Genomic DNA, 23,870 nt, shown 5'->3' on the forward strand with positions numbered 1-23,870 from the left:
TCTGACAGATGCTTCAGAGAGGACGCAGGCAATACCGTGATACGAAAGATGACGGATCAATAAAAGTAAGGCAACGTAAGACTTCTACCGAACTCGACTCTTTGTTTTACAAATCGCTCGAGCCGACCCACATATCGATGCCAACATCTGAACCCTCCTCCATATGCCAGATTCCTTCAGAAGCTGTTGTAACTTTCCAGAATTTCTATTTTTTTTTTTTTTTTCTAATTTTCTAAGGGAAGTCGCCCCCCCTTAACCTTACACCTACATAGATGTGGACCATCTTGTTTGAATTAACAAGTGCCAAAGACATGGCTGTAAATATAAAGAAAATCATAACAGTAGTTGTAAAAAAAATACAATTTCATACGATGAGGTTTTTAATTCTGAGGTAACGATCCTGTGAGGGGGAGGGCAGCGATGTCTCCTGCCGCCCCCCGCCGCCCCCGTTCGAGTAACCACACTAACACGGACGTTGTCGTCTACCGGTAACTGACAAGATTCTAGTGAACTCTAATAGAAAATGCCGAGGGGTTCAATACTGCTCTGTTTCGCGTCGTCACCTCCCTCGCGTGCCACGTCCCTGGGAGTCAAAAGTTACTTCCTAGTGGATGATGTCTGGAGTGCGATAACTATTCTCTATGGAAAATGCTACCTAAAGACCTGCAAATTCACTATTTATTTACCGTCTCCGTAAATTTCATTTCCTTAGCGATATACTCGTTTACTTTTTGAGTCTGCCCTGAGACCCGTCTTCCCGCGCTCGACGGCCAAGACGAACCGTCTTGTGTAATACCCTAAGAGACGCCGGGACGCCCGCCCCTGGCCGGCGGCCAGCCAGCGGGCATCCCAGGAAAATTTCGAGTCTTTGAAAAACAAGTAAAGATTTGTTGTTAAACATTATTATCATTATTCACTACACTTTCTTCTGCGACCCAGTTCTTCACAACGATGGCGATCTGTACATTTCGACACTACAATCGCACCAAGGTTAATCAATCTCCTCCCGTCTCTGCTGCGATAACTCATCGCCGACGTACACACACACGCACACACACACACGCACACGTTGTCCACGCTTACCTGATGATGTTTGGCAAACTGAGTCGCCTAGAGAATTATTCCTAACCTAATGAAAACTATATAGTACTGTATTTCCGAGAGTCATCGTATCATCATCGTAATACCTTTGAGAAACGACGTCGTCGGCACGACGTCTTGCGACCGGCCGAAGCCGTCGTCGAAGTCATCATGTTTTTATTTTTTATTTCACTGTCCTCTTCTTCTTTTCGAGCACGACAAAGAGACGGAGGCGAGGACGCACTATTTTGACGTCACCACACTCGCTACAGTTTCTGTCTTTTGCGTCGTTCTCGACGACTTGCATCCAATGCTTTCGTGAGCTGCACGTACAGTTGACACGCACAACTTTATACGCACAAATTAATACGCACAAGTTAATACGCACAATTAATACGTACAAAGTCATACGTTCAACTTCACACGTACAACGCAATACGTACAAGGGAGTAAAAATCGAAGGTTGTGCTTCTTCTTCTGCTTTTTCTTCTTCTTCTTCTTCTTCTTCTTCTTCTTCTTCTAAGTGCTCAAGCGCAGCGCTGCCCTACCTAGGCTGCGAGAGAGAAAGAGAGGAGGCGATGGCTGCTGCGGTGGTGGTGGGCTGCGGATCTGCGGGAACACTGGCGGCCACAGCGTCAGAAGTGGTAGGGCGGGTAGTGGGGGGGATACTGCACCGGAGGAGGGGGACGAGTGGGATCCTCCGGCCTGGGCGGGTACGGCTGGTAGGCCCGGTACTCGGGGCCTCAGGGCAGCGGGGGGGTACTCGGGAGCGGGTAGTAGTGCGGGTAGACCTGGGGGTGGGGCGGGGGCGGTGGGGGAGGCTGTGAGAGAGATGCCGCCGCAGCCGCGGCTGCGGCTGCGGCAGGGGAGTACAGGGGCTCCTGGGGGAGCGAGGCTGGGGGAGAGTACAGGGCTGGGTGGTGCTCCGTGGCCGCCCCGGGGGCGGCCGGGGGGTAGAGGGGAGGTGCTGCCTCCCTCCAGCGAAGACCGCGGAGGGCGGGCCGCCCCCTGTCTTGCCGTAGTCGGCTGAACCCCCCCCTGGGGGAGGAGGGGCAGGAGCCTCCTGCTGGGGAGGGGGAGGAGGAGGAGGAGGAGGTCCTTGTACTTCCCCTGGAGTAGGCTGCTGTAGATCCTGTTGCTGCTGCTGCTGTTGTTGTGGCGTCGTTGCCGTTTTCTCTTCATCCGACGTGCGCTCCTGGTGGCGTTGTTGGTGGTGGTGGTGGTGGCTTTGTTGGTGATGCTGCTGCTGCTGCTGCTGCTGCTGCTGGAGATCCGTGGGCGTCGGAGCGACTGCGTCGGCGCTGTGGCGGCCAGTGTTCCCTTCATCTAGTCAATATTGCTCTGGGGGCGGCCCCCCCGGAGTCAGCTGTTGCTGCTGCTGCTGCTGGGGAGGTGGGGGCGTGTTCTGCTGGCCCTGCATGGAGGACTGTTGCTGGTTTGGCGTTGGCGTGGCCTCCGCAGGGTAGTGTTCCACGGTCATCTCCTGGTGGAGGAAGTCCTGGTGAGGGAGGCCGTCCTCGTACTTCCCCCTCTTGAACCTCCCGTAGAGGGAGGAGTACGGCAGGTTGAAGTGGATGGCCGCCTGGTTGATGGACATCTCGCCCAGGCGCACGGCCTCCAGGGCGTCCTTCATGTCTTCCTCGGACCAGGGGACCCCCTGCGGTAAACGGGCAGAGGGAAGACGCCTTTGAAACGGTCACTAGGCTCCGGCATCGTCATTATCGTCGACGTCTGTCTCAGGCGTCGTCCGGAGGAGAGGTACGTTTTGCCAGGGGTCTTCGAATGTGTTCGTGCAGCGACATTAAGTGTCAGTGAGTGTCTCTGTATGGCAACGCTGCGTCATAACGTGTCTTGTACGGCGACGTTAAGTGTCGCTGTCTTCGTATGGCAACATATGTGTCGTTAAAGTGTCTTCGTATAGCAAGATTGAGTGTGTAAGTGCAACAACGGTGGTGGCAAGTCTTTTCAAATGTGAGTGTCCGTATAGCAACGTTAAGTGTGTGCGTATAGCAATGATAATTCTTTTCAAATATGTGTTCGTATAGCAACATTAATTGTGTACATATATGCTAAGTCTTTTCAAAAATATACGTTCGTATAGCAACGTCAAGTGTGTGTACATATAACAATGATGTCTTTTCAAAATATATTCAAATGCACGAGCTCTAACATTTACCGACGATGACGGAAGCCCCTCTGGCTTTCCGCCGAGTGGGATTTTTGTTAGATTTTCAAACGGAACTGTGTCGGGTGTCCGTCGAATCCGCCTGGCAAAACGTACCTCTCCCGGACTGATCGTGGCGATGCAGAAACCACAGTGACTTATTCAGAATGGAAGCATTACACTCAATCAGCCTCACATGCTAACGTTAAAACTGACAACTGGCGCTCTTTCGAGCGGCCCCAAGCGTGAAGCTGACTCAAATGACGTTAAATGATGCTCACTTTGCTTTTTTTTTTTTTTTTGACGTTACGTGAACACTACAGAGCAAAATCTGACACAAAATTTATTTCTAGGATAAATAGAAAACCAAAAATAATCTTAAAACTAGGGCACATCTACGTACATGCTCTCTCTCTCTCTCTCTCTCTCTCTCTCTCTCTCTCTTTCTCTCTCTCTCTCTCTCTCTCTCACACATGCACTCGCCAGACACACTTCTTTCCCTCTCCCTCTCGGACCTGAGTCTTTCACGCACCAAGCAACGACTCTGCACACAGACGTAACGAACTTTTCCACACACGAACTAAGATCGTGGTCTAAGAGGATTCCGACTGGCGGAAGTTTCGAGGGAAGGTAAGGGGATGGAGGGAAGGTGAGGGAAGGGTGGAAATGGAAGAGGGAAGTTGGAGGGAGTGAGGATTCAGACATGGGCAACTACACACAACTTCCTTTCACACTAACGTTCCACTTCGGCACAGTCTCTCGTTCCTTCGCTTTCGCACTCTCTCGCCTCCACGCCGTCTCTCAACTTCACGCTGCCCCTCGTCGTTCTGCTTTCGCTCCCGAACCACGCGCCTGGCATTCTCTTAAGCCTAAAAAATACAAAAAAATCAAAGGAATATTTACATTTCTCAGACAGACCTGATATTTGCTGAGCTCGATACCCTCCCTCCGACAGCGGCCGTACAGGGTGCCCGTGGGTATCCCAAACTCCTGAGCGGCCTTTTGGACGCTCATGCCGCCCTTGATGGACTCGAGGGCTTTTGTCAGGTCGTCGGCGTTCCACGAGGGCTGGATCGCGGAGAACGGGGACGACAACTTGATGCCTTCCTTGCGCGCAATCTTGTACAGGGTCGAGTTTGGGATCCCAAATTCTTTCGATGCCCTGAGGAGAGAGAGAGAGAAAGAGTTAGAAAACATAAGTATAAAATACATAAAGGCAGAATTATGGCCTGGACATAAGTTCAAATTTACTATTAATAAAATCCTGTACTCTATAAAATACAACACTGTACGTACAGTGTACAGTACTGTATCGTGTTCTGGGATGAAAAATGTACGGTACTGTACTGACTTCATATCACACTGTACTTAAATAGGTTGAAGACCAACTTACAAAACAATTCAAGACACGAACGGCCGTTCGGAACGCAACCCGCTCGTACGCACAGCAGCGTCCGTGCTTTAAAACGGCCCCAGAACGAGGGCACGGACAATAAAAGGGCGCAAAGTCGCGAGGCGAACTTTCCCCACTGTCCTCTCACCTGTTAGCGGACATCCTCCCGCTCCGCAACTCCTCCAGGGCCCCGGCTAAGTCGTGCTCGCTCCAAGTCTTGTTGGGACCCTCCTTCTTGGGCGTCTCGATGCCGGCGCGGTGGGCTCTCTGCCACAGGGTGGTCGCGGGAATGCCGTACATGTGCGCGGCTTTGCTCAGGGAGATTCCCGTGGTTCTCAGGGCCTCCAGGGCTTTGTCCATGTCCTCGTCGTTCCACAGTTTGCGGCCCGTCGGGGTCCCCGAGAGAGACTCTGTGTCTGTGGGAGACGGAACAGAATAGAGATTCAAACAAGCTGGTACCTACTGTATGAGGTCATTCAGCGCTGAAACGGACATTGACAGTAAAAGGTCTGAAAGGTGTAACAGGCAGAAAACCTCAAGGCAGCTGAACTACGGATCGGTCGTTGGAAGAGGGTGGGAAGGATAGATGGAGAAGAGAATATGAGATAAGGTTGCAGCTAAGAGAATATGAAAGGTGTTGCAGCTAGGGGCCTAAGGAAGGCACGCTGCAAAGGACCATAATTTAATGCCTACAATGAGGTGCACTGACAGCAGTAACCCTCCCCCATACGGGGATACAAAGTACAACTTTGCAGACTTCCGTACTTACAAAGTTACGTTAATATGATTATTTTCCGCTTTGCCACCACTTCAGATGTGATATATTTCTGGATAAACCTCTTAAAGTGAATGTTTGGCGTAAAGTACAATTTTGGATCCTTGTCACTTAATGGATGGAATTCGTTACTTATCAGTGAGCCAGACCCCTAAAATGCATCCGTCAAGTTGAGGTGCTACTGTACGTAAAGATTAAAAATAAGCACGAACACGTACGCGGCATCGTTACAGACACGCAACTCTTGCACAGACCCGCCGTGTCTTACCTGAGGAGTAATGTGAAGTGGCGTTTGAAGGCATGAGACCCAGCAGCTCCGGTGTGACTGTCATGCGATGGCCGCTGGAATCCATGCCGTCTGCCGACATGTGCTGGCCGTCGGCCTCTGTCTTCGGATAGGTGCCATAGGCAGCGTCGTATTCCGAGGCGTGAGAGGTGCCTGGGCCTTCATCTGCGGTGGAGATGAAATTATGCCCAATGCCCGACCCTGTGTCACATATTTAGTTGGCCATTAGTTGTAAAATCATGGGTCTAGCAATCATAAAATTAGAGGTCTTACAGGTCAAGTTATTTTCGTCTTTCAGGCGTTGTCTGGGCTATGCTTCCTGGGACGTTTCAACGGCACTTTCGTTTGGCTCTCAAGGAAGGTAAGGAGGATGAATTTATCTAAAGATGAAGTTTCGTCTTTAAAAAAATTACTGGTTTGAGTTCCTAAGCTGATTCATTTCTCGTCAGAGTACACCACTACGTAATAAATCACAAATACAGTATTTCGGTCTTATTTAAAACAAAAACGTTAATTTGTCAACAATAACAGGTCGTACAAAGGTTCAACTCCTTTATTCTCATCCTCACGAATGGAAGCTTGACCCAAAACCTGAAATTCAGTCATGTCTCTTAAAACATTTCGTTATGGATAAAAGTACGTACATCTGCAAAAGACACTGCGAGCATTTGTACGTAAGGACAAGAGAATTAAAAATACAATGCAGTTTGGAAAAATATATAACAATGTGGTATAAAAACTCCTTAGAACCAGGGCGTTACAGTCTAAAAACGTACGAGAGAAAACCTGCGATGCATTGGGATGCCTTAGAAAGCCCTAGAGACCATGCAACTAATTATAAACGAGGGGTGGGGGGACATGCACTCCGCAACCTAGCATGCAGCAGCAGATAAGGACACATGCGCGTCTCCGTCACACATGCAGAGGAAAGAGGAAACACACACCCGCTTCCCTACCGGCCACCCTGAACACACTGCAAGTCATGACTGACGAGCGACAACCTTAGAGTCTACAACACCAACACCGTCAAAGTTACCATCTGTGCCTTCACGTGCGTCTGTAACGTCCGGTCTCGTCAAAACTACACGTCCGTGGTTGGGCAGAAATTAAATGGCGGCTCTTTGGATACAAATTTTTCTCTTTCATGACCATTCAAAGTCTCACACCAATTATTGGAGGATAAACCTTGACGTAACGGATGTTAAGCTGTAAACCATGCACGTCTCAAGTCCGTACGTAACCCGTAGCTACAAAATGACGTTTGTATGTTAAAGAGAGAATCTAAAATCATTACCCAAGTTGTTACTTTCAGTACTGATATAATCAGGTAGTATGTACGTACAATATAGTACTGCATGTACGTAAAACATGCGGACAACTGTCAGTTTCAAAAGCGGTGTCAGCTCTTTGTCAACTCCCTTCCCATTTAACAAAATCCTCAACTTCAAACCTTCCTTTACATAAATCCATCCAAAAATTAACATTATTTGATGATTAATTCCACTTGAATTCACATCCAGTCTACGTTCCCAAACTGTGAAAAATATTAAGAGGATTTGCAAGATAATCACGTTACAAATTAAGCTTCCCAAGTCAGAAAATCTGTCGAAATGAAATACTGTTCCGCTAATAAGAACCGTCGAGACGCAATTCCTCTTTTGTTGATTTTGCGAGACGGTCTGCTTATCGGAAACATGTCGCATCTCACAGGCCCAGCACTATCATGAAATTAACCAAGGATTAAGTCCCTAACTCATTCTCAAATGCTCAGTCAGTCAGTCAGTCAACTCGCAAAAGAAGTCGGTGTTCCAACGCTGCTTACGTAACAGATTTCGGACAACGACCAATACTTATGAAGCCAGAAAGAAAATCTTGGGAGTTTAAAAAGATAACGAGTGAAATCCTCTTGGGTGTCACGCGATACCAATTTAAAATCCTCACGGCAGTTGGTCTTAACGTTTGCTGTGGTACTAAACCGAGATGCTGATTTCGCGAAAACGAGCTCGATAAAGTTACTTACTCAAAAGGAATCGACTACAAAAGACTTGAAAAGATTTACAAGTAGTAAAATTAAGATGTAAATTTTACCTTATATTTTTCCCGGATCGTCATTGTTAATCAATTTGTGGGAATGACGACCCACCACAACAAGCGTTAATCGTCCTGCCTTTCCGAAAAACCATCGTCTCACACTCTCGACACACAACCTACTACAAGCGGAGCCACGCGAGGTCATTTCCCTTCCCCGACACGGAAAGCAAAGGCGGTGGGGGGGTTGAGGAGGGGGGGGGGTATCAACAACTGTAGAAGGCGTGGGAGAGAGGGAGGGAAGAAGAGGAAGTTCACTACGGTTACAGTCTATGTACACAGAGCCAGAAGCTGCAATCCAACAGTCACTAAGATACACACATCGAGTCTTGGTGCCAACAACTACTACGGAGGCCAGCCCCAACCCTTAAGCGCAGCGGCGGCAACTTCTCTACTACAAGGGGGAGGAGGTCAGTGGTGTTAGGGCGACAACTAAGCACACTGTCCGCGTCTGCGTGTTATGTACGATGCACAACAAGAGCGACGGCAAGGACGTTCGACCTCCAGCGGCGGCCGTGCCATCGTCGTCTGCATTCCCTGGCATTTCTGCAAGCAACTACAAAAGGGGATCAGAGGTCAATCACATCTACGACTCTTGGGGGAGGAGGGGGGGGGTTGACCCGAGCAGGCGTTGATTACGGCCGGAGGAAGACCCCAGCGGGAAGGAGGAGGAGGAGGACGAGGAGGAGGAGGAGGAGGAAGAGGAGGAGACGAGAATCGCCTTTCTCCAGGGTTAGCTAAATGGGCCGCATACTCATTTTTTTTTAATACCAAGCACTACAAAGCGTATGTTTTTTTGGGATCACCGCCACTCTTGACTGCTGTCTCAACTGTTTTGGATTTCATGGACAAAATGAGAGAGGATAGAAGTCAATAAGTCAAATCAAACAAGCTTGCCTTCCCAGCCACACCACGGATTGAAAAGTGACACAGAGAGAGAGAGAGAGAGAGAGAGAGAGAGAGAGAGAGAGAGAGAGAGAGAGAGAGAGAGAGAGAGAGAGAGAGAGAGATAAGCGTCAAGAGGGGATTGCTGTGACATCGCTACGGGTTCTACCGACGGAAAGTTGAGAGAAATCTACGAGAAGCGATCAAACGGACACGCTGAAAGGATGTTACAGGGACGGACAGGACACCAGCGGATAAAGGGCTGCTTTAGGGTACGGTCAAGACAGACACCCCATCTCCAAGGAGCGACAGAGATTCGTGCACGGCAGACCAAATCACGCGGTCACTGCGTTACTCTACTAAATCCTGAGCTATCAGAAAGGATCTCGGATTACAGAAGGGTTACGTGATGTTACGACACTCTGAGATGCACGACCTGACAGATATTTTTAAGCTCAAGTTATATAATCATAAACTTCTATGCCATCGTAAAAAATAAACTTGAATTGACTTGAACAGACCATGGTAAGAAAAAAAAATTAGATATGACTTCGGTCATTTAAACGTTTCCGAGTTATTTAATACTCTCAAAATTTATTTTAGAAATTACCGAAACAAAATTCTCACGAAGAATCAAATTTTACCAACAATTTTATTCTGTGACTTTCAAAGACAAATCTAAGCAGACATGGTCTTACGACTTACGGACAATTTCTGGAAAGATTACGACTCAAACTGGACCTTTGGTCCTTTCTTTAAAAGCAACGACCAGGAACTTGTTGAAACCGATCTTTCGAAGGCAAACGCCTTTTTCTTACTTTCTGAAGGATCTATTGACATCCCTACCTCAGTCTCAGAGACCTCTCTGCCAAAGTACTTTAAAAATGGTCCCCCAGAACCTACGCAAATTGAACTTGGCACCTAGCGGCCTACAGGGAGAGTCTAGGGAAGGTTTAGCCCTTGCAAATGCTGTCAGTGGTTGTCTATGGTCCTAATTTGATGGCTACTATACTGGCGGATGGCGTCCAAAATTGCAAGGTCCCATTTTAGTGGCAGGGGATAAGCAGGAAACGGATACTACATCTCTCGACAACAAGAACATGTTCCGAGCACTACGGGTTAGGATCGAAGTACGCTACGTACTAGCTCTTCTGTGAAGTTACAAAGCTATGAATTCTTAATGAAATCTGTGCATCCATGTTCTCGTTGATCGGACATGCAAATGGAAGCAGAACTAGAGGGAATAACTACGCCAGACCCTGGCAAGAACTACGGTAACTACAAAGCGTACGCGGAGGGCGAGAGTTTCGTCACCCTGCATGAGGTAGCCTTTCAAAGGAGCGAGCAAGCTAAAATGAAGGATGGCGCCACGCCGGACCAAAAAGGGACCCGTGACCTAGGGACGTAAGCAAAGCAAGGAACGGTACGAGCTGGTCTGGACGGCAGGAAGAATTATCGCAATGGAGGAAGCTGGACAGGAGGAAGAAAGTGTTTAATAAGTTAGAAGGCTGAGCGGGATACAAGCCATGAATTAACATCCAAAGGGCCGACATTGCAAACGAACAAGAGGTCAAGAGTCCCAGCGGACGGCAGACGTTCCGAGACGGACTCGGGAGTCGTCGGAAGTCGAACGACAGCTGGGCAGTCGTCGTGGGTTGGAAATCGAGACAGAGAGACAGAGAGAGAGAGAGAGAGAGAGAGAGAGAGAGAAGCTGTGTGTGGCTGGGTTGAGGCAGTCTGGACGTGCTCCACATACTTTGCAGCGGAGGAAGGAGGCGGAGGAAGAGGAGGAGGAGGAGGATGAGGAGAAAAAAGGAGACTTTCTGAGAAGCGGTGTAGTTTTTTACCTGGCTGTGGCAGACCGACGGAAGGGCCCAACTCTGGGAGGGGGGGCGGGACGTGCGCTGTAGGGGGGTGCACAGCCTGTGGTGGAGGAGGAGGGCCGTGGTGGCCATGGGCGGAGGGCGGCGGAGCGTGGCTGGCGGTTGGTAGGGCCGCCCCGCCTAAAGTAGGAGGACCACCAGAGTGCACAACAAAACATTATGTTCCACTAGAGTCGGACACAACTACAAGACACTTATAAATGACACACTCATCATCATCATCATCATCATATCATCATCATTTTTTCATCATCACCACCACCTTTTGCCTCCACACTTTTACAGACAAATAGTGAACAGCTGGATCCTTTTAATGGCTTCTCTACAAGTTGGGAGTTTTAATCAGAAACCCTAATTTATGTTGACAACAACCACCATATATATACCCGTGTACAGTTCACATTTACCGCGGGTACGTCTGCGTGTCGTTCGCGCGCGCACGTACTTCCGGTTTAAGTGACGCGTGCGTACTTTACTCCACGTACGCGCGTGCGCTTTTAGTGTGCGGACGTGTTGCGTACTTTATGTACGTACTCTGGTCTGCGCAAAGGTATCTACTTTTAGTTTATGTACGCATACGTACTTACGTCTATGTAAACATTACATGCTTTTAGTTACGTAAACGCACATACTTTTAGTTTACATATATAAGTGCTCTAGTTTATATAAGCATCATGTACTTTTAGTTTATACCAACATATATATTTTTATTTATGTAATGTGTACATAATTTTAGTTTACGTAATGCGTACATACTTTAGTTTACATAAACATACGTAATTTAAGTTTTACGTAACACATACATATTTCAATTTAACGCCACGAGTCCGTACTTTTAGCGTACACAACAACGCCAAGCACGCACTCTTGCCGTACGCGCGCGCGGCCGAACACGCAGACGTACCCCAGAATAATCATTTAGCATATGAATTGATGGACTTACAAAATAAACTGCGTATAAAAACACATGCTCCAAATAAAGTCATGCATTACATCAACGGGAGAGAATTGGAAAAACACGTAATTCAGTGACGTACTTCGAAGGCCAAAAAGGGAAAACGTACGTGAACCGTTTTGCCGAGTCACGCAACAAAGGCTGAGATGTGGATTCGTTTGGAAGTTTGACACTATTTTATTCCTTTCTCTTTCATCTCTCTACAGTGACCCAGAAAAGTCAATAGGTGGAAGACCCCCATATATATATAATGAATAATGAAGAATGGATGCAAGAACCTGAAGGTGAATCCATGCAATGAATAATAATAATAATAATAATAATAATAATAATAATAATAATAATGATGGCCGTAAAACTACACGAACAAACGTAACAATGAAACTAAAACGTAACGGGTTGCCGATCTTCAAAAACAATATTAACTGTTACGGCGACGTTCCACAAACTCGGTCTTTACGTTTCTCGTTTCAACAGACAGACCTCAGGCTGAACCGCTCGTTTTTGAAGTGCGAAGCAGTAGGGAAAAGATGGCCTAGTCCGCCAACAACTCCGTCTTGTGAACTGACGGGGGGAGTGGACAGTTACCGAGAGTTCCGTGCAGAGCGCTTTCAAGAACCTGCGGTACAATTCCATAACAGGTTTATAATAAACCCAAGAAGGCTCCGAAGAGAAATCGGCTTGCAGAGAGAGGGAGAGAGAGAGAGAAAGTTTTACGATAAAAAGAGACAAACAAACACAAGGCGATACACGTAGAGAAATCGGCAGAAGAGAGCCGGAAGACTGCACAAGTCACAGTCGAAATACAACTCCTGGTAAGCTGACCAACTTCCGACGAGCTGCTTCAAGAAACTGAGCAGTAAATGCCCTCAGATCTTAGAGACTACCGAGGCTAGGGGACTGCAAACTGGTATGTTGATCATCCACCCTCCAATCATCAAACATAGCAAATTGCAGCCCTCTAGCCTCCTCAGTAGTTTTTATTTTATTCAAGGTTAAAGTTAGACATTGTATAAAACTAGAAATTATTCCCACCAAAGCTTACGGTCCCTTACGACAAGATCTCTGTGGGCATCTCTGCACTTGAAGCCTGCCGTGGCCGTTGAATAAAACTGACGTAGGACGCCGTTAGGCCTCTAGGCATCGAAATATCAGAGAAAAAAATTAAAAGTAAAGAAAAGTCTGATGGCTAACCAGTACCATAAATCTAAATGGTCCCCTCTACCGCTGGCATAGGGCCTTCCCAAACCTTAGTGGGGACTAATGGCATTCGACAAAACGACACTCCCTGAGCATGACACAACCCGGGAAACAAATCCTCGCGCTGATTACTACAAAACAACAGCTCTAAGCATCTTTCCGAAGACTAAAAATACCGAAAAACTTGGAAACGCCTTCAAACTTTTGTCGTGCGAACCAAGAATAAGAAGCGAGGAAGGGACGTCTCCCTGACTGACGGATGCCTCGACCACCTTCTGCCTACTGCTTCGCTCGTCTTAACTCGCGATACGACGACCGGTCTGTCTCCCAAAGCGAGCGCAAGGACGGCAGCGACGTGCACCGTTGCGGGTCTAACTCGAGACGAGAGCATCAAAATGAAATCGCTCGCACAGACGCAAGGGAAGGGGAAAGGATGGGAGAGTGGTGGCATCTACCCCAATATTCAGGTCTTCATGATCTCTCTCTCTCTCTCTCTCTCTCTCTCTCTCTCTCTCTCTCTCTCTCTCTCTCTCTCTCTCACACAAGCATACTACACTACAACAAGAAGATATTTGTGTACACTGTACACTCTACGCTCATCAGATACACTTCCTCTCAAACACTGCAATGCCATTAACCTTTCATACAAAGTACACTTGTAACTTTCACCAGCCTAGGTAAACTTCTCACTACCGCGCTCACTTGCTTTCTCTTACTTAGGAGGGTCCTGATGACCTAACCATCTCTATCACGGTCCTATAAACTTATATACATTCCAAATTCATACTTTTTCACCTACATACAATGCACACATACTTACTTACACTCGAATCTACAAGCATGTACGTACATACACTCGCTCTGACAACAGGAAAAGACGGCTGAAATGGCGTACAGTGGACCCCCCGCCTATTTGCGGACCGGATTGGAGGATTCAACTATTGGCAGATTTTCCGTGGAACGTGTATACTGTACATACATAGAGAAATATTCACTGATTATTGTACTTTCATATAATTTTCGTGACTCAATGGACTCTTTCTGATAAAACTATTAAAATTCTCAGGTATAAGCATTTTTAGAGGGTTTTTTTGGCGTCAGAACTATCAAAATAGGCAGCTATAAGCGTTTTTAGAGGGGTGTCAAGCATTCGTGGATTCCAGCCATTCGCAGGGGGGGGTCTGTGGGAAGCATACCCCCGCAAATACCGGGGGGTCGACTGTACGCTCATTCCGAAAACTCGAGAATAAGCCACTGTAGGGGTCTTGCTGAAGACGAGTACACCTCGCAAACACCTTCCGTCCTCAAAAGCGCTTTGTAAAGTACAATTCTTCTCTCCATAGGGGGGTGGGGGGGAAATGGGAAAGCAAAAATTTAAAAATCAATAATTCAGAGCAAAATTTGGAATATAAATTCTGAATTAGAAAATTAGACCCGGAACGAGGTTCAAATTACAGGTAGGAATACGAGGGTAAAGTTACACACAATGAACATGAGTAATTGTGAAATACGCATAACTGTAATGGAAAAAATATATGAATAATTTTACTAATTACAACACGTCACACGCACAAATTTAATGATGAATAACAATAAAAAAACGACGACAGATATAAACAATTTAAAGTGAATCAGGGCACAGAGTAATCCCAATAATGAATCGAATCGATTAACAACAAAAACCAATTAGAAAAATGAACATTCAACTACAAAAGTGAACAATCAACGACAAAAATGAACGATCACCAACGCAGACGACGTAACGGCTGACGAGTAAAAATAAAAACACACGACGTAAAAACATAATATCGACAATACCCGCAGGAGGAGAAGAACCCAAGCGTCACAAAAAATGAAATGGAAAAAAAATACACGTAAAAAAATATATATATACGAGCGAATCGGAGCGGAAGCTCCGGCCGCCCCCAGAGACGGCGGACACTTACCGTTATGGACGTAGTGTGGGTGGGGTGCTCGCTGGCTCACCATGTCGTTCTCGTCCGAGGCTGGCGGGCCGCCCCCGGCTGCTGCAGCCGCTGCGGCTGCGGCTGCGGCTGCTGCTGCTGCTGCTACGTGGAGGGTCTCCGTACCGCCCTCCTCCAGTTTGATGCGTTTGTTCTGCGCGCGGAGCGGGGCGGGCGCGAGAGAAGGGAACGTTAGACAGACTCGTAAAATGCAAACGTACGTGTCGCATGCGACAGAATGGGAGACTTTTTGGTCGATTCTGCAACTCTGCAACATCGCAGAATCTAAACTGTACGTAAACGAAGTACCCATGTATGTCTGTTAAACCCCAGAGACATAAGGTTGAAAGACGGGGCAACTTTAGCTAAACTCTTTCAGTGAGAAACGTACAGGTTGCATGCAATCGAATGGGAGATTATTTGCTCATTCTGAAACCTTAAAACATTACACTGTACTTTGCAAATGCGTTGCAGATTCCAAACTATGCATAAACAGTATCTGTATGTGTGTATGTTTACCAAATTCCTGAAATATGTACAATAGACAACACTCGTACAAAATGAATGATTTTATAACCTAAAATATACGTCAGCGTGTTTCTTAAGCCATTCCTGAAGTGTAATCGTAGTCGTAACTCGAGAATAGACAGTCAGTGATGAAAATTACTGTATTTGGTAAAAAGAACTGGAGCCCGGGGAGCGTATTTTTAAATTCATTGAAAAACGCAGTACGAGACGCTGTCGCAATAGGACCTGGGCTGGCGTGCTCGTCATCCGAAATTCGTATCTGGGCCTCGGAGTAGTTTCGAAACGCTTGAGACCATAACATTTATAACAACTGTCGGTCGTTCCGTAACTGGAGAAATACGTTGCGACGCCAAACGTTACAAATTTATATCATTTTCATTAAAGTCCATCTGTGATTCTTCTGTAAGAAAAAGGTTACAACACCGAAACCTTTCAACACTTATTCTTGATATGTCGTTAAGCAAAATTTAAACAGTCTGCGGCCTAAAACGAAAAGAGCTGCCTAGGGGGTCATATGTGCCGATTTGTAAATGTATCTCGGTCGCTACAAGATACAGGTTAGAGGCGAGGGGAGGGGATGAGAGTCGTAGAATACTTTCCCCAACATTACGGCCTATTTGACACTGAGTCATCTTTTCGTCAGGATTCGTGACTTCACCCACTCGAGGATTTATCTGTGGAACATAGATACACATTATTCGCGGAAAATTCGCCTGTTCGTGGTATTTTTCATGGAGAAATATTCGCAAGTTACTGTATTTTTGTATCATTTTCGTGACTAAACGCACTTTTTGTGATAAAACTATTGAAAAAGTCAGATGTAAGCATTTTTTGAGGGTTTTTTTGGTGTTGTGAACGGTGTCACCTATGACATAAGAATTCCATATCCCTGACAACATTCACTGCAGGTTTTAATTCCCGAATGCATCGAGCACTATAAGCCTAGTTGTATAAACAGTAGTAAATGATGCCTCATTTAGTGTCTGTCAGGGGCGCAAGTTTCTTCTTCAGGGGCAGTCGCAAATTCTGGTTTTTGTCGTGCACGATGCGGACATCCTCACTGCAAGACGAGGTGCGCGCGACACTTTCAAAGAACTTGCGGAGGGCGACGTCCTGCCGGTATCAGCAGGAAGGAAACGCCCTCTGCAGAATCCTCGAAAGAAATATCGCAGCCACCTTGCCATAAAGCTCGTCCTATCATTTACGAGTCTGCATCCGTGATGAAAACTCTTGAAAAGAGGGCTGTCCCCAAATCTGCATAGATACGACCACCACCTTGCCTCCCAAAGAGTCCGTCGTACCGCCTTCAGGAGGGGCATGACTCAGGCACCAGGCCCTTTTTAAGGGTGCTTGTGATCGACCTCGCATTCGTTCTTTGAGAGGAACCCCAACGGGCTTATGAAAATGCACTGCTTGAACGAGACTTTTCCTGCGAGCAGTCATACTGGAGTCATCAATGCAGCCCTCCAATAACTCATAATCAGCAATACTATACAGGGAGTCTCCTCCTTACAACTGAAGTTCCGTTCCGACGCCGTGTCGTGAGCCAAAAATCGTCATAACGGGAAATAGCGTCGAAAATCTTAAGAAAACGTTACTTTTAATCATTTGGGGTCTCGTAAACGACATAAACTGCTTTCTTATTGAGTTTTTCATAAAAAAACCTCCAAATTCTGATTGCTTTTGCCCTTTCGGAGCCATATTTCTAACGTCGGATTGGCATCGTAAACCCGGAACGTGCGTCGCAACCAGGGCAATAATTTTTGATGAGTATACTTGAAGAGCGTCACAAGCTCGGAACGTTGTAGCCTGGGGACTGCCTACTGACAAATGAAAAGCCCACGACACCTCGTGAAATTGCGAGTCCCTACTTTGCAACAGGACCCGCACGAACCAATCGGAGCCCAAGAAATCTACGGGGACCATTTTTGCAAGCCAGGCGTCTCGTACAAACCCTCAAGTAACCCCGTGTACGGGCGATTGTGACTGAGTTTAGTTACAGCGTACCGAAGTTTTGTCAATAAAATCTGTCTTTAAAACAGTTGTCAAATCATTTACGTGACGAAACGATTAGAAAAATGAGCACCCGACGCATATCATCTATAGGAAATGAATTTTGTGTGTATGGAATGACTGATGTATGGTAATGACACATTACTGTACGGGGACGGTGATGAAAAATTGCGGAAACTCGTGAAACATCTTTAAAGCATTGAGGGTAATTGTGTGTGAATTGCTTACTATTGGGGAAGGAGAAAGAGAGAGAGAGAGAGAAAGTGATGTTGAAACAAGTACGAAACTCACGGAATGGTCCTGGTGGTGATCACCTCGACGAGAGCCAGGGGCACCCCCAGGGGAGGGCCGTTCGTACCGGTGCCTGCCGTAGAGCGGCGGCCGGCCCCTGGGTCTGGAAGAGGTGCCGAACCGGCCTCTGGAGAACGGAGGCCTGCCCCTGGTGGGCGTGGGGTTCGAGGAGCCCGAACTGGAGCTGTGGCGGGAGGCGAAGCTGGAGGGCGTCGCCGTGAACCCCGGCGGGACGTGGGTGGGGTCGTCCCCCACCTCGCACAGCCCCTTAATCTTGAGGGTGTCGGCAGCGGCCAGTAGCGAATTGATCTGTTCCTGAGCGACGTCTATCTCGCCGCGATAGACGAATTCTATGATGGCCCGTAGGTCGGCGAAGGCTACGTCTCGAGGTAATATGACGATGGGGTGTTTGCAGGGGTTGTTCTGGAGGACCGCTTGGAAGTACGGGGAGCAGGCCGCCAGCACGACCTTGTGGGCGCGCAGCTGCTGTCCTCCCTCGCACGAGAGGGTGACGTCGACGAAAACCTGTTCGGAAGGAGGAGAGAGACGAGTATTAGACTGTCCTTTCAACACATCCTAATAGTTTCCTATAAAGCGTTTCTACAAAGCTACTAAAAACAGGATATATCTTAGCTAGGCCGCACTAAAATTACCAGAAATCAACCCTATAAGGTCCATCGTGGGCATCACTATTCTCTTTCTTCCATCTCACTTTCCCGAACCCTCTCCCAACAATCGCTGCGAGGTTCAACCGCGAGGTTTTTCCTTCCTGCTATGCTTTTCGAACCTTTCCATTCCTCTTGGTTTGTCTTTCGGCACCGAACGACCTCTTGGGATGAATCGCCGGTCCCAGCGCTTGGCCTAAACTCTATACTGTGTTTCATTCATTCATACAAGGAATCAAACTGTATTGGGGTCTAATCACACGCGCACGACCGCAGAGCCGAGGCTTCGGCCTGTTTTAACGAACGATGAAGGACCTAGACCACCCACACGCTCTTCGCCCAGTCGAAAGCTGCGAGTTAACCGGGGCCAGGGGCCCTTCCAATCAGGCCGCACGACCCTGAACGTGCCCGCGTCATGCACTGTCTCACGGGGCTGCGTTGCGTTGCACGGCAATGAAGGACTAAAGCCGGCCAAGATGGAGGGTTAGAGCGCACACATACATACATACACACACACACACACACCGAAACCTTCAGAAGCAGCCAAGCATATCGGAGGGTACTGTACCCCTAGAGCTCTAACGACCCCTGGGTACCAGGTACAAGCACCCTTCTGCTGTGGGGGCACTGGACGCCACTGGAATTTAGGAATGGAATATAAAATCCAGGCCACAGTGTTGAAAGGAGAATCGAGAGGAATAAAAAGGTTTGAAAGGCATAACAGGAGGAGAAAAAAACGTTAGTTGCAACATGAAACAATTGTTAGTTGAGGGTTGAGGAAAGTAAGATGGAAAGAAAGAGAATGTGAAGAGAGGTACAGTTTATAAGGAACGGAAGGCGTTGCAGAAGCTAGGGTCCTAACGTCAATAACCCCAAACGGGGTGGATGCCGTTGGGGTCGCTGTCTGCACTCCCCAACACAAGCAGTCCGCTGGTTGCGGCATTTTTGCGAGATTCAAAATCACGACGGAATGGTCGAGGGCATCGTTTTTCTAAGCAAAGGAAGCCGAATACCCCAAACTGCTCTTTCAAGGTCCCGGTACTCGGATACACCTCGGGGAAAATGCATCTCGGGGTTAACTTCAAATTCATCTTTTATTGAAGGACCTGCGTCGAAACAGCCATTGGGAACAACAAGGACATCCTGAATCCACCATGACGAATACTCGGTCACACAAGACGTCCCCTTCGAGAAGTCTGCGTAGATTCCTACGTTTTGTGATCAGCCTGCGAGGACGTTAGCCTCGTACCGACTATTTCTATCCTAACTTTATTGCATCATTAATACTCTACCTACCCGTCAACATCCTTCCCCAAACAGGTCCTGCCTAAACCAACTACACGCCCCCTCCCTCGCCTATTTTCACGGAATATATATAGAAGTTTGGTCCAAGGTCATTCGAAGGGGTTGCAGCTGGGGGCTGAAGGGAGGCTGCAAAGAACCTCAAGTAATGCCTACGGTGCCACGAGGTCACTCATTTTCACCACGCACCCAAACCATCTCAATCTCAACTCTGATATCAGTGACCTTTACCCCTTAAGGACTTTGCATTCCGAATTCCCAGCCTCTGACGTAACCAGAGCCCCAAGTTCCACCGAAGCCTCGTCATTTTTATTCCCCTGTCCTCCTTGATGCCCACGTTTCTGGACCATACTCCATCCCTGGTCAGATTACGGCAAAACAGATCTTCGTTTTAAGTCCGTTTCCCCAAAAGCCGTTTTTAGCTTTTAACCCAACCTACGAACGCTCCTGGAAGTGTCAAGTACAAGTTACTTAGGTTAGGAACTCTCTCTAACTGCTATTAGCCATTAGGACATATAGGGTCTTTGTTACTTAACAGAAAAGGGGACCTTTTTAAAGTAATAAAGTTGTGATGCTACTTGTAAAGTGTCCGCTAGGTTACGATGCTACTTGCAAAGTGTCTGTTAAGATGAGGAGCTACTGTGTCAAATGATTCTGAAGGGGGGGACCTAGTGTCTGTTAAGTTGAGATGAGATTGTACTTTCAAGTGTCTGTTAAAGTTATGGTGCTCCTTATAAAGTGTCTGTTAAGTCGAGGAGCCACTTCCTAAAACAATTCTGAGGGGGACATGAAATCAAGACAAGTGTCTGTTAACTTCAGATGCTACTTATAAAGCCTATTAAGTTGAAGTGCTGCTTATAAAGTGTCTGTTAAGACGAAGCGCTACTTATAAAATCATTCTGAGAGATAGGACACAAAATGCGGACAAGTGCAGGCTATATCAAGGTGTCTTTGTTACCTGAACAGACAGAGGGGGGGGACCTTTAAAGTGACTGTCAAGTTGAAGTGCCACTTACGAAGTGTCTGTCAAGTCGAAGCGCTGTTCGTGAAGTGTACGTCAAGCTCAAGAACCTTGAAACGCAAAAAAAAAAAAAAAAAAAAAAACGAGAACCTTCGGTACCACTCACCTCCTCCTGAAGCAGTTGATCGAACACAGCCGTCATGTTGGTCTGATAGTTGTTCCAACGCAGGCAGAAGTGGTCGGCGGCAGCAGCAGCGGCCACGGCAGCTGCCCCGCCACTGCCGCCTCCTGATGCAGGAGGCGTCTCCGTCATGCCGAACTGGGGACGAGAAAAGACGGCGAGGGGTCAGTGAAATGGGCCGTTGCGTTTCGGGAATATTTAGGATCAAGGTCAAAGGTTAAGCTGAGATGGGACCTATGGGGTCATCTGGCACTGAGAATAACAGCAAGACTAGGTCAAAATGATTGTTAGGGAGGGTCGTTAGATGTCAAAATGATTGTTAGGGAGGGTCGTTAGACGTTAGATTCGGAGATTTCAGGCTACGACGTTTTAAATGCTAGGAATCTTCTGTCGTAGAATTTCGTCTTCTGGAATCAGAATACGGAATCTAGGGGCTGGAATCTACGCAGAGGGCTGGGCCAAGTTGGGACCTATTCGGCTACAATTGTGTATAAAGGTTTAGAGGACTATACTTCATAAATGTTAGAATTCATCAATATAAAACTACTATAAATTAAGTAAATTTTCCCTTTTTAAAAGATTTTTATATACCATTTTAATTTATTGCAATTTTTTTTTATAGGAATGTTATTTCTTCTAAAACCGCCTCAAATTTTTATGTGCAATTTTTGCACCAAAATTCTTTTAAAAATGGAAAAAAGTTTACATTTATGGTCATTTATTTTTACTGGAATTTCATTTCTAAACCTGATTCAAATTTTTGTATGCAATTTTTGCACCAAAATTTTTAAAAATTGACAAAATTTTCAATTTATAGTATTTTTTTCACATGAATTATATTTCTAAAACTACTTCAAAATTTTATATACAATTTTTGCATCGAAATAAAAAATTTTAATTTTTTTATACAGTAAAGTTTTTTACATGAATTTTATTTCTAAAACTTCTTCAAATTTTTATATACAATTTTAGCACCAAAATATAAAAAATTGAAAAATAGTTAAAAGTATAACTTGGGGCTCGGTAGTAGTGATGAATATTAATGAAAAATCTTCATTAATAATTTTGTTTTCTTCTAAAACCTCTTCAAATTTTTATAAACAATTTTAGCATCAAGTTTTGTTTTAATTAAAAAAAGGTTTAGTTTACGATAATTTTTTATTAAGGTATTTTATCATTTCTCTAAACCTTCAATTTTTATAAAAAATTTTAGCACCAGATTTTAAAAAATTGGAAAATTTATTCATTTAGTAATTTTTATAGATGAATTGAATAATTTCCAAAGTCCATTAATTTTTCAATACAATTTTTGCGCCAAATCAAAATAGAAATGAAGAATACACTTACAAGTGTAGCCTTTGAACTTGGGGTATATATAGTACCAATGATAAAACTATTTTATTTATTTTATAGTAATTTTTACCAAAAAATACTACCTTTTAAAGCTGGTCAATTTTTATATAAACTTTTTGCAACCAAAATAAAATAAAAATTAAATATAGTAATGAGCGTAGCCTTCAAACTTGGAATACAGTAGGTATCCCTTGAGTTACGATGTTCGAGTTGCCATATTTCGCGAGTTACGACGCGATACCAGTTACGATATTTCGCAGTTACGATGGCGATCCTATAGTCTCTGATTTTAGTCCGTTTGAAACTGTTTAAAATGCAAATTTGTTCAAGATCGGCATGCCTTTCCAAACGCCCACGTGGGCCTCATGCCTGCTGGTGGTGTGACGAAGACGGGGCATGCCATCGCTTTAAGAGCAGGAAATGAAAAAGAAATTAACAGCCCGCTAAAGTATATGTACGGTACAGACCACAGGCAGTCCCTGGGTTACGACCGGTTCGTCAGAAATTATTTCCCGGTTTACGACGCACGTTCCGGGGTTACGATGCCAATCCGACGGAAGAAATATGACTCCAAAATGGCAGAATAATAAAATTTTTTAGGTTTTTTGGGTGAAAAACTTAATAAAAGTGCAGGTTTCATCGTTTTCAAGACACCCAAAGGATTCAAAGTAAGGTTTTCTTACTTTTAATCCTTTCTGCGTCGGAACGGAACCACCGTCGTACACCAGGGGCTGCCTGTGTATAGTGTAGGCTAGGCTGCATCCAAGATACGACACCTTCGAGTAACGACGGGGTCGTTGTGACGCATCCCCGTCGTAACTAGGGGACTTAACTGTACTAGTGACAAATAAAGATCCCAATTCTTAATAAACTGCAAATTCCTAACGACGAAATCTAACATTTCTAAAGCTAGCTGGACTTTTGGATATAATTTCAGCGCCAAAATTTAAAAAATCTTTACAAAGTATAAAAATTAATTGCTGTTTTGGGATTGTTTAAGTAGACTTGAATTTCAAAGCCAATACTCAAAAGGGAAAATTCTACCAAAGCCAAAATTTCAATTCAAACCAAATTCAGCCGACTTGAAAATGACACAACCTGCATTTATATTGAGTTTTCCATAAAAAAAATCCAAATTTGGACCATTCGGCACCATAACCCTGGAACGTGCATCGTGAACCGGGAAATAATAATAATAATAATAATAATAATAATAATAATAATAATAATAATAATAATAATGAAACCAGCCCCTGGAGAGGTCACGAAAGAAGTTGAGACCTAACCTACGGAGGTCACAAGGTCATTGCATTGGTGAAGCCCTCGTCCCTCGCCCGAGAGCCCTGGGTTCGATCCTGATGTGAGGTAGATGTATTCATTTCTGTTTTGCATGTGCGTGTGTGTGTGTGTGTGTGTTCATTTCTAATAATTATGCTGTAATACGGTTCAGCAATTTACTTAGTTCCTCTTCGTAATAGAAAACTACATCAAAATTTACATTTTCAAACTCCCTAGACAATCTCTTTATTCATTACCGACCCCAAAAGAGGTCTGGCCTCCTTCTCCGTCTGTTCGGGCATTACGCCGCAAGCGATCAGCTCTAGGGTGAGGTCTGGATATGGAAAACGCTCTGCCCTAAGCCACAATCACTTCCGCAAAATTCATACGGGGCGATATCTGTAAATCGTTGAACTCGAAGACTGTAGCCTTTTAAGGGCTAGGGAAGGCTTGCTTAGCCTCATGAAAGCTTCTCGAAGGTACGGGGTCTCTGGGCACCTTCGCGTCAATCGCGCCACAACTCCAAGAATGGCGCGGCGTCGCTTGAAAAGTCGCCTCTGGGCGAAAGAGGCGTTTTATCCATTTATCAATTAATTTGTTCTTTTTAATCTTGCGTGTTGGTCAG

The 23,870-nt window shown here is 45.8% G+C and overlaps 1 protein-coding gene across 8 annotated transcripts in view; it reads right to left on the reverse strand.

Moving 5' to 3' along the window:
• Positions 1-1,561: 1,561 nt before the first annotated feature.
• LOC136838318 (protein bric-a-brac 2-like) overlaps positions 1,562-23,870 on the reverse strand; it is a 28,801-nt gene continuing 6,492 nt past the window's right edge. The window contains exons 2-9 of one of the 8 annotated variants that reach the window (XM_067103206.1): positions 20,600-20,752; positions 17,506-18,030; positions 14,656-14,827; positions 10,519-10,674; positions 5,681-5,863; positions 4,786-5,053; positions 4,163-4,406; positions 1,562-2,737 (exon numbers count right to left, since the gene is read on the reverse strand). In XM_067103206.1, coding sequence (XP_066959307.1) covers positions 2,411-2,737; positions 4,163-4,406; positions 4,786-5,053; positions 5,681-5,863; positions 10,519-10,674; positions 14,656-14,827; positions 17,506-18,030; positions 20,600-20,746 — 2,022 coding nt within the window. In that variant the 5' untranslated portion in view covers positions 20,747-20,752 and the 3' untranslated portion in view covers positions 1,562-2,410. Of the gene's footprint in view, positions 2,738-4,147; positions 4,407-4,785; positions 5,054-5,680; positions 5,900-10,518; positions 10,675-14,655; positions 14,828-17,505; positions 18,031-20,599; positions 20,753-23,870 lie in introns of all 8 variants that reach the window. The other 7 variants (XM_067103205.1, XM_067103204.1, XM_067103203.1 and 4 more) reach the window with 7 other exon arrangements.

Source organism: Macrobrachium rosenbergii, unplaced genomic scaffold (genome assembly GCF_040412425.1).
Source record: "Macrobrachium rosenbergii isolate ZJJX-2024 unplaced genomic scaffold, ASM4041242v1 60, whole genome shotgun sequence".
Taxonomy (NCBI): domain Eukaryota; kingdom Metazoa; phylum Arthropoda; class Malacostraca; order Decapoda; family Palaemonidae; genus Macrobrachium; species Macrobrachium rosenbergii.